This window comes from Lytechinus pictus, chromosome 5 (genome assembly GCF_037042905.1).
Source record: "Lytechinus pictus isolate F3 Inbred chromosome 5, Lp3.0, whole genome shotgun sequence".
In the NCBI taxonomy this organism is placed as follows: domain Eukaryota; kingdom Metazoa; phylum Echinodermata; class Echinoidea; order Temnopleuroida; family Toxopneustidae; genus Lytechinus; species Lytechinus pictus.
The window spans coordinates 18,397,084-18,409,103 of NC_087249.1; the positions used below are offsets into that span (position 1 = coordinate 18,397,084).

Consider the following 12,020-nt stretch of genomic DNA (forward strand, 5'->3'; position numbering starts at 1 on the left):
ATTAATTTGGAGTTGTATACCAGAAAAATGGAAAAACATTTTGGTTAATGATAAACATTGCTCAAATCATTCAATTGTTAGCTATTTTCAATTGAAGGACCATGATCCTGTTTTACATATAAAACAAAGTAAACATTTATCTGTTAAACTTTCTAAAAGATTATACAATTTTCTTGTGGATAAAAAGTTTATAACCCCAAATGTTGAACAATATTGGTCACTTTACTTCAAAGAAAATTTGATTTGGAACAATATCTGGAAAGAAAAAGTTACTTTTATTGAAGAATTTCGTTTAGCTGAATTCAACTTTAAATTTTTGTATAAACTTTTGATGTCAAATGAATATTTGTTTCGATTTAAATTGGCAGAATCTCCACTCTGTTTTAAATGTAAAACTATTGAAAACTATTATCACTTATTTTATGATTGCCATTATTCTAGACTCTTTTGGTTAAAATTCAGTAACTTTTGTGTTACCATTAATCTGAATATTAAAAATGTGGATATAAGTTATAAAGACATTGTGATTGGTAGACACGGTGGTAATGGACACAACGTTATATCTTTCTTTAATGTATTAATCAATTTAGCTTCTTATACAATTTTTCAACAAAAAAGAAAATCAAATTTTAAAGAAATATTTGAAATATTCTTAGAAGAAATAAAATGGAGAGCAAATATAAAAAAAAGTATTTTTTGGAAAAATTGTAAAACAAAGATTGAAAAGTCAATTTAGGCATTATGTTTGCTTACTATTGAACATGTATCTAAACATTTTTCTTGCTATATTTATATAATGTTGTCAATTTTTATGTTGAATTCTAATGTATATCATGCTGTTGTTTTTTATTTTTGTTCAATATACAGTGACGATGCAAATGAGAACATACAAATAAAAATAATAATAATAATAATAATAATTACCAAATTCACGAACTCGAATGGTCATTCATTCAAGATATAGGGGAAATATCGTTTTTCTTGTGAACATGTATAACATTTAGGAAAAAGAGGGACATATTTTTATGCAGTCACTAAATCATTTTAATGATAAATTCTGAGCTTCTGAGATCCAAGCAACAGGTGATTTATTACGCATAAAAAAGTTTTACGTGTTAAAAAGTAACGATAATATGTCGTGAAATTGAATATTTACACTGACAATTTCTGGCCATATATCTTCTTTTTGGGGTCGTACTTATTTGACAATGTTAACATTATATGATGCACTATGATGCCCTCTCGGATCTTGACATGTATGTAGTGAGTCATTGTCTTGGCAACCGAAGATAGAAAGGGAACATGAAAATTGTAGATGTACTTGAGCTTTTTGCCGGGCAGTTACTTAAAGGGGGAAATTCATCGAAACAAAAAAGTCGATTTGAATAAAAAAAGAGAAATCACACAAGACAGTATATACCGTTTAAAAATTCCACCAAAATCATATGTAAAAAAGAATAATCTACTTTGAAATTTTGCTTTAAAAAAACTCCGAAGAGTTAATATGCACAATCACGGTGATATGCAAATGAGAGAGAGAGAGAGTCGATGACGGCACTCGTTCACTATTTGTGTGTATTTTATTGTATTAATAATAGAACATATTTCGATTTTTGCAGATTAAAGAAAACTATATACATCGAATTACAATAGATTTATAAGTTTGTGATCCTTGTCCGATTTGTTGGATTTAATTTGTCTATTCATATTATAATATTTTCAGCATGGACTCTACCCTGCCGGAAAGTATTATGTGTGTATCCATGGAGGTCCATGGTGTATCCCAGGGGCGAATCCAGGATTTTCAAAGGGGGGGGGGGCACATTTTCCCGATAAAAATTGGCATGCAAACAAAATAAAAAATAAAAACTGGTCCTCGCTTTTCAAAGGGGGGGGGGATGTGCCGGCACACTTGGGTAAAAATGGCATATTTACATTAAAAATTATGATTATGACTCTCAAAGGGGAAGGGGGCACGAGCCGGATGTGCCCCCCCCCCCTTCCTGGATCCGCCAGTGGTGTATCTTACACAGTTTGTCCTCACGTTGTGAAACACAATGTGCTCATCACACTGTTTAAATGAGAGTATTTTAACAGTGAATCAGACTTATTTTCACATAGTCTGATGTGTAAACACAGTACTGTGAACATTCACACTGTAAAGGTGGCTGGCAGTGTGAAATTATTTTCGCACCTTTAAATTAGAGCATGTTGTTAACAGTGTGGAGCACATCTCCACTTTGTCCACTCGTCCATGGTCCACTGAATTATATGTGAACATGCTGTGTGTGGCACTTTATTCTTCTCGCGGGGTAATTACTACACAAGAAATTTGTAGAAATGTCGATGGGCTTACAAATTGGATTAGAGTCAGAGAGCACAACTGTCTGTCGCATGGTCGATGTCGAGTTAGCCAAGACATAGCCTTGATGTCAGATGCAGTCACACCAACGAAGCCAACTCCAGACCGATCAAATGTATTACGTTATTACCAATGAGACACTTTCGGTCGGTTTGGAGTCGGTCTCGTTGGTGTGACTGTGCATAAGACTGGATAGATTTGAATAGATCCCATGTTCTTTCTATAGAGGGATCGATGCATGCAGGAAAGGGAACGGAATAAAGTGCATTTATTCCACGTTTTAGGGGCCAAATAATTGAAGAAAAAAAATGATAGAAACTAATTAAATTACGACCCTACTATCAAGATCAACAATGACATAAAGCAACCTTTGATGTTACCGTTAAAAATATGATTGCCCTATCAGGGGGGGGGGGTAAGAACGTACGTGCCCCCCCCAAATGTTGTAAAAACCTATACTCCCAGAGTCCCAGGAGTTTGGCACTATACACGTAACTTTGTCTTATATCACCTTCATTGTTAATGAATGATCATATTGTACTAATTCTTTTTCTGTAATCTGATGTACGTATTATAGTAGTAGTGGAATTAGTAAAAGTAGAAGTCGCAATAGTAGTAGTAGTAGTAGTAGTGGTAGTAGTAGTAGTAGTAGCATACTCATCATCATCGTTATCATTATTATAATCGTCTTAATCATAAAGAAAATCAAATTTGTGTTTTGATTGGAATAAACGTGGCAAATTTGGTAATACAATGTTTCTGTGTGGTGTAGTGTCTAGATGTAAGGTGTTTCTTTCTCTGGGTTGTTTAAAAGTTCAGTAGGCCTACGTGACACGTGGGTTGTTCGACGATCATTTTACCTTGCTATGGTATCTGATAATAAGATTAGGAAGGGGGCGTTTTTAAGTTCCTGCTCGGTCGATCCTCCAATTTGCACGTCACTGATTTGAACAATTCTTTCTTTTTCCTTTACGATTGAAGCCTATACCTTTGGAGTGGGGTTAAAAAAGAAGAACATTGTGTGTGCGTGTGTGTGTGAGAGAGAGAGCGAGAAAGAAAGAAAGAAAGAAAGAGAGGGAAAGGGCAGGGGAGAGAGCGCAAGAGGGGGGGGGGGTAAGGGGCATTATACATCAAGTTATGTTTTAAAATTCGGTCATTATACATCAAGTTACGTTTTAAAATTCGGTCACATATACATTAAAACAAATCACACACCTTTTTATTATTACATACAAGTGCCATACTGCCTTTGTCCTGGATTTTTTTGTTCATATTAAATGTCAAGGATAAAATGCGGAGGATGGCTTTGAAATCTCTCAAACTTACGACTCTGAACGGGATTTAAAAAACTGGGTCAACCTCCCACATAACGGATCAAAATTGAAAAACAATTGAGAAACAAACACCCCTTGTATTATAATCGAGACTTAAGCATGTTGGTCACGTGCAACCATTGATTAAAAAATAGAAACATAGAAAAGCATAAGATAAATGCATGGATAGAAAGGTGAATGGAAATATCAATCAATATTATTTATTGATGAGTAATATTCTGAACCATTTAACCTCCGAAGGACTTGTATATTGCCACCCTGGTCTTAGTCGCTAAGTATTTTTTTACAAGCGCACAAGCATTTTATGGAATAAATTCCTGTTTTCATGACTGCCAGGTACCCATTCATCTCACCTGGGTCGAGTGCATCATAATGTGGATCAATTTCTTGCTGAATGAAATTAAGGAAGGGAGGAATGCATTATGACCACAAGCTAGAAACATATATTGCTATGTGAATTTTGGACCTGTGAAAGAAAGAAATAGCTCAAATTCGTATTCCATGTTGTGCTGATGGGAGTGACGTCATGAGTATTTGACGTACTTGAGTGGGTCGATGGATGAAAAAAGAGAACAAGAAAACACTTCCCAAACAACCAACTTTTGAAAAAGTCAACCAAGTCTTTTCTTGACGACCTTGCGCCTTTTAACTCGCGAGCGTTGTCGTTGACATATTAGCCGAACACTGTTTCTTTAGAATCATAATAATGCAGTATTCAAATTACCCTTGACTTGATTTAACCTTTCTGGAAGTACTTGAACTCGTTTCAAGGAAGTGACAGTAAAATAGGTCAAAATGGAATTAAAACCTTTAAGTATTCTAGGAGTTGTTAATAACAGGTCGTAACTCAAAAACTGACAAGCAGTTAACTTGCTTTTGAAAATAATGCACAGAAATGGAGAAATAAATTCTAAAGTGTGAGAGATTGACATAATATTCAGAAAATATTAACAGATTCAACCCTTTTACTTTCCTTTTTTTCCTCTCTCCTTTTTTGTGTTTTATTTACTTATTTATTATTTCAATTCATTAAAAAACCTTTTTACTTATTCATTTATTCATTAATTTATTTATGGGGAGGGGTCGAAGACCCCAAAGCCCCCCCCTCCATCTATACACCAGTACTGATTGGCCAACGGATATCTACAGACAAAGACTGTATCCTGAAATTTTCAGCCTGTATAATCAGAAAGAAAACGAACGCATATATATGTTATTTTTATCAAAATAGATTTTCATTTAATCATAACTGTCCAAGGGCTTACGCATTTCGAACCTAGAATGATAGTGATAGACTCATTTGGAAGACCGGGAGAGGGGCATTCCCCGTAGAAAAAATGCCCTTTTTTCAAAACGAAATGTGCCCTGATTAAAAAAGAAATACCCTTTTTGAAATAAAACACATTTTAGGCTAACAAATCACAATTTTCGGCTCGCTTTAATTATTGTATAGCAAGGCACTCGTCCTGTTCATCGTTACAAAAATGCATAGAATGTCCAGTTTTCAGGTTGGAATATCACACATTTTTGGCTCGTGTTTCGCGCTTGCATCAATTATCGTTTATTAAGGTACTTATTCTGTTCCTGGTTACAAAAGACGCTTAGAAATTCCAGTTTTCAGGTTAGAAAATCACAAAAATTTTGGCTCGCGCTTTGCGTTCGTATCAATTATTGTTTAGTAAGGTACTCATCCTGTTCCTGGTTACAAAACATGCTTAGAATGTCCAGTTTTCAGGTTAGAATATCACACTTTTTCAGCTCGTGATTCGCACTTGCATTATTCGATTGGTGAGATATTTCTCCTATTCATGAGTCACTAAATGCAGTCTTTCAGTCAGATTCCTTTTCTGGCCAGTATATTAAAAATTTCAGCTCGCGTCTTTCGCGCTCGCGTTAATTCTTTTGATAGATAAACAGTTTTTCATGATTTCAAAACTGCTCGGAATGTTTACTTTTCATGTTTTATTACATGAAATGTCCAAAAGTTTGAGCTCGTGATTCGCGCTCACAACATCTTACCGGGATGCCCTTTCAAACTAATCAGCGCTATTGACCTAAAAGCGAGTCTTACAACTTCAGATTTGAAAAGTATATGAAACCGAAATATATATTTTTTTCAATCAGATATCAATTAAATATAAGCACCCTTGTTTGGCTTTGCCCCCACCCCTCCAAAAAAACAAAACAACAACAACAACGAAAGTACGTTCCGCCGTCCTTGGGGTGCGGAGTATAAAAACTAAGATTTTCAATTTATCTATTTAAATCCTAAATTCTAAGCCTGGAGTATCCCCTTGACGTTTGGTTGGTGCGAAAATTATTCCAGAGTTCAAACAGTGACTCAACAATCTAACAGGTAGTGGATGGACAGCTGTACTGTGAAGATAATAACACGTAATCTCTGTCAAAATCAATCTGACATGACAAGTTTGGGGAACAATAATCTGAGTCATCATAAACTCGTTATGAATCTGAAATATACCATAATATTGTCTAATTTGATTTTTAAGGGAGGGGGGCACAGAAAATTCCGCAAAGAGAAGCATGAGTATACGAACGATTGGAACATAGCGGGAAAACAGCGAAACCCAATTTATTTTAATCGGATCCGTTAAAGATGAAATACCTGGACTTATATTAACATTCTTTTTGCTAAAAAGGGAGGTTTGCATTGAGAAGTTGGTTTTAATGAATACAACAAAATAGGAAAAAATACATATCTCTGAAGATTTGACTTAAATCAACCACAGAAAAAGAGAGCTTTTATTTTGCTATTCATTATTTTGTGAAGTAAGTGGGGACCAGCTATCTCATATGTTATTTGATACGATTATTTCTATATTGAAATTAGGATTTCCAAGGGTATCATGAGTGAAAATAGATATCTCAACGAAGTGTTTCTTATTTTGTGTCTGCTGAAAAATGCACAGGTAAAATTATTTTCTGAGCATACTTGTATGGAAGTTATATCACATGACATAACCCTGCATGCATAAGGGGAGCTACTCGCATGTGACGTCATGTTTTTATCATTTTATTTTATCTAACCCAATTTGACGTAGGGGTTTACTTACCCTTTAACGAACATTTTTTTTTTCTTCTAAATTTAATTGGAAAATTATTAGAAATACAGTCATATAGTATTATTGTGGTCGAAATAATTACAAATAGTTTCAATCAAAATTCTAATATCATTTATTTTATCCCGTAAATATCACAGAAACGGTTCAACAGAAACTCCTCGATGTGAACTTCGAGACTTCAACGTTGGGAGGGTTCACACAAAGTCAAATAGATCAATATGATTGGCAGTGGAGAACAGGAAGAAATCAGATGCATGTGAACGGCCCCGCCGTAGATCATTCAACTACCACGTCAGCAGGTATGCCCGTTAACATTTTGTAAAACTTTTGTTTTTATCATGTTCATATCTTCCATTTTCCAGTTGCAGTCAGCCGCTTTTGTGTATTATTTCTCATCGTTAAATATAGGTCCAATTTAATTAACATCGAACATTTATCATATTTTGACACTATAATAGCTGCAGCAACTGCATAATGTGTACAGAGCTACTTAAGATTATGTTGACAAGGGCTGGGAGGGGGTATAGTATTCAAGCTCAGACTCAAATTTGACACTTCAACAAATTATACCATGTCTAAAGTGAAAAGTAGACTCCAAACTCTAAGTCAAACTTGGTAAAAGGAACTGCAGTACATGAGTGAATCTAGGCTCAGTCCCTCAGACTCTGAATTAGGCATTATCTGTGCCTGCAGACAGGGGGAGGGGCAGATAAGATCATCGGCCCTCTCATTTGCCGATAGAACTGTGTTGTAATTGTGAAAAATAAGCAAATTTTTAAAACGTCATACATTTGTTATTTCACAAGCATCAGATTTTGATTAACTTTTCAGCATTAAGCTTGTTTGGGGTTTTCTTTTTTTCCTTTGTGAATAAAATTTTGTGTTTGAGGCCCCAACAAAAAAGTATATATTAACAAGAAAACTTGGGTGGACCGGAACCTCAAGGAGATGCAATTCTATCTTCTAATCGAATACAGATCGATCGAGGTACATGTATAATTTTAAATATGAAAGTTCAGTGATGTGCAACTTTCAAAACAAGCCAGTCGCGTATTACATCCCGAGATTATTCAACGGAACAAGATATCCAAGAATCCGTTCGACTTTTTGCAATCGAATCAAAATAAAAAAGCGCACCCAATTTTTGAGAGGAGATGACGTAATCTGTCGGAAGTAAGGGGTAAAGAACATCATAGATTAATAGGTAACAGGCATCGGGGGTTCTCATTTAAACTACACCAATTAACCCGCTTTACCAGTCTGTAAAATTTGAATTGGACACATAAGACTATGGATGAGAAAACATTTATTTGTTTGCATTTGATGTTGATATACTTTCACTTCGAGAAAGGGGATTTACTTAATGTATGCAAGTGTCTGTAAATTAGGAGAATAATTGTTGCAGTGTCAATTATGTAGGTGACTACCAATTTTGTCGCCAAAACTTTTTATTTCTTTTAGGTTGTTGACATGCTACTGGACAATCCTTTATTGTGAACTTTGATGTGAAGGATTTGTTTGTTGATTAATAATAAATAAAAAGATGAATACAAACAAGTTTTAATGAATAAAAAGATAAATACAAACACGTTTTAAATTCTAGGCATTTAATAAAAGACTTTTGTGTCGTCGATCTTTCGAGTAGTCAACACGAGAGATAGCAGACTCCATACGGATATCGAAACCCATTACCTCCTTGCATCAATGCCATCCATACAATATTCATATTCTATTATCTTGTGTAACAAAAATCAGTTTCATAAAAAAAAACCAAGGAGAGCATTTATGTAGTGAACGTTTATTGCTATAGAAATTGGATGGATACTAAAATCATTATTGAACTAAATCCCCTTTTTTAAATCTCTTACAGGACATTTTATGTTCGTCAACACTGTAAGTTGGAGAAGCGGTAGCAAAGCGGAACTATACAGCCCCAGCTTACCGGCCAGCGGTTCCAACCGCTGCGTGCGGTATTATTTCTACATGACCGGTATCACACCGGGGTCATTGACCGTCAGGGTCAAGTCTGGGACCGGTTACAATATGACGTCAGAGGTCGTAGGTCAACAGAGTGGTGATAAAGGTCAAGGATGGCATCGCGGCATGGCCAATTTACCGCCTATTAAAAAGAGCTACCAGGTAAATAAAAGAACAATAAAACTTTAATTACTTGACTTGCGTGATATACAATGGAGGATAATAAACCAATATAAAGTAACATAAAATACATTATTGAAATCCTATTAAATGATGTCATTATCAAATTGTACGATTTTCGTACCATGAAAGATCCTTCTCGCTCAATGATAGGTCATGTATAGCAGCATAACAATCATTTGTACGCTATTATAATGTTTTCCTTCATTTTACGTTCTACATTTTTATGATAAATAGTTTATTTTAGAAGAGAATTGTAGTTCCGCTTGCACACACTCTAATCACAAAAATGATAAAATTGAATATCATTAGTCGACACTCACTATACAGATGGGGGGGGGGGGGGGTTGGCGCTTGGGGACACATGACCCCAATAATTAGACGACCAAGAAAAAGAGGACCCCTAGGGAAAAATGGCAGCCATATGATATCTATTTTCTGAATATTAGGTCCCATATGAAAATTTATCACACAAGAAAATTTTATTTTAAAAAAGGTCAGAAATTTTAGTCGCTTAATATTACAAAAATTGTCTCACACACGCCATGCATGTTAATAATGTGTCCCTCAATATCTTTGATGCTGACATGTATTTTTTTAATATACTGTATGATGTAATATTAGTATCTTTGATTTTTCTCCATCAAGAATTATAACAGTGCTGCAATACTACAGATCCTTCCTAGTTTGATTTAAAAAAATAATTTCACATTTTTATTTACCAGATAACATTTGAGGCGACCAGTGACAATGCTATCGGAGGGGAAATCGCCATTGATGATGTTGAGGTTCTCAATTCTTCCTGTCCGAGCGGTAAATTTTGTTTTGTTTTGAATTTTCAAAAAGAAAAAAGACAATGTTGGGCTATTACGGCATACATGTGCATCTTCAATTAACATCAGGACTGCATCTCCCTTCAAATGTTCATAATTTTATACGATTAAAGTTTACTCTAGACTTGTGATTGATCGAGGGAATGTTTTGAATGAATGATCGTACAGAATAACCAATGAAATCAATAGCAGAAATCATCATCAATAATTCCCACGATTAATTGCTAAGCTTTATGTTACGACGCCCTGAATAGATGTGACACTGCCATTCAATTTTATTAATAAATTGTCATTATTATAGAAGACTTAAAGTATGCCTCTAGTAACCTACCACCATATTAAATCAGATTCCACGTTGCTCTAACAGTACCCAATAGCTTGCAATCATTTTATTTGAAATTACGGTACACATATCTATTTTTGTGATGCTCAAAGGTTTTTTTTGTGGAAGATTTGCCCTGATTGTAAACAATCAAGAAAGAACACAGTGCCTCACACTATGTTTATAACGTGTAACACAGTGTATAACACATTTTTTCACAGTGTGTTCACAATTTGTAATAAAGTGTTTTTACAATTTGTAAAACAGTGTGTAACACTGTGTGCTCCTAATGTGCAATGTATTATTTTCAGTGTGTTCTCAATTTGAATCACACAATATGTACCACAATGTGTTCACGATGTGTAACACAGTGTTTGCACAATGTGTTACACACTTTGTTCACAGTGTGTTCACAATTTGTAACACAGTGTTTATAGTGTGTAAAACAGTGTGTTCAGAGTGTAACACAGTGCTTTCACAATGTATAACAGTGTTTTCACAGTGTGTTCACAATGTGTCTCTCATTGTGAAAGCATAGCCCCACTGTTACAATTCAAATTTCTAACAGCACGGATCACATTTTCACATGGTACATTATGTGAACATACTGTGAACATTCACACTATAAAGATGTCCACCGTGTGAAATTGTCTCCCCAATTAACTTGCTAAATATGAGCATTTTAATAGTGTTAATCTAGCAGGGAATCTAGCTGCTCCTGGTTCCGCCAAAACAGTTCGTTAAGGTAATACAAACAATTTCCCCATTTTTTATTTAGATGAATTTCAGTGTGCTTTTGAGAGTCCGGATCTTTGCGGATTCATTCAAGATCCGACCGATGACGGTAACTTGGTGTATTCGAACGGAAAGACAGATAGCTTCTATACAGGACCCTCGTTTGACCACACCTTCCAAAATTCTTCAGGTAAGGATCGCAGGAATTGGGTGGAGCACGAGGGGAGGGGGGGGGTACAAGAATTGAAAGACAGAATAGATTCAAGCATGCAGGACACTCGTCAGGTATGGATCGAGGGGGTGGAGAGCCGCAATTGGGAGGAGCTAATGTGAGGAGGAAAGGGGGGGGGGGACTTTGTGCATACAAACGAAAAGATAGATAGGGGACAGGGGGGGGGTGAAGAGAGAGCAAGAACTTTTGGGAAGGTGATAGAGGTGGAAGAGAAAGATATGAAGAGGGAGAAAAGAGGAACCCACCGTGTATCATACTAATTTATTTATTCATTTATTTTTTTAACAAGTGCACACCTATTTACCAATAATGCATATAGCATTTCCATTTATTTGAAAGCAGGATTAAAGAGCATTGTAGATTAAATGCCTTGCTCACGGGCATAGGTGCCGCGGCCGGGGATCGAACCCCGGACTTTTTATGTATAGCCAGGCGCCTTAGACCACTCGGCCACGGCACCTCCACTAATAATATAATAAAACGATATTATCATTACAACCAAAGTGGTGCAAAGTTTTATTACGTCTTCCAAATTAACCCGGGGGGGGGGGGGCACTTACATTGACGAGTGGATACCATGCGCGACCAAAAAAACACGTAAAAAGGATGTCTTTTTCAAGATAGGGCACGTTACGTACACGTACTTAACGTGATAAGGGTGTCAAAAACACTAAAATAATGAAAAAAGGGTATCTATTTTCGCTAGGAAAGCTACGTGTTTAGGGTCAAATTTGCGAGGGTGTAAACAAATTAAGACAAATGTTTTATAAAGGATGTACTTTTGCCCCAAAAGTCAACACTACGTGTTTAGAGTACGATTTGGGCGAGATGTGGGAGGTGGGGCTGTACTTAAACCCAATGATGACGTCCGTTACATAACAATAAAAATATCGCTGTACTTGTTTAGGGGGTCAATTCAGGGAACTTGCCAAGAGTATCGTTTTGTTTCCAATACTTGTTAA

At 35.7% G+C, this 12,020-nt stretch overlaps 1 protein-coding gene across 1 annotated transcript in view; it reads left to right on the forward strand.

Moving 5' to 3' along the window:
* Positions 1 to 12,020, forward strand: part of LOC129261700 (MAM and LDL-receptor class A domain-containing protein 1-like) — a 35,591-nt gene that overhangs the window by 4,403 nt on the left and 19,168 nt on the right. Inside the window, exons 2-5 of the mRNA XM_064099947.1 lie at positions 6,917 to 7,078; positions 8,650 to 8,918; positions 9,662 to 9,749; positions 10,870 to 11,016. Of these exons, the coding sequence (XP_063956017.1) occupies positions 6,917 to 7,078; positions 8,650 to 8,918; positions 9,662 to 9,749; positions 10,870 to 11,016 (666 nt within the window). The remainder of the gene's footprint in view (positions 1 to 6,916; positions 7,079 to 8,649; positions 8,919 to 9,661; positions 9,750 to 10,869; positions 11,017 to 12,020) is intronic.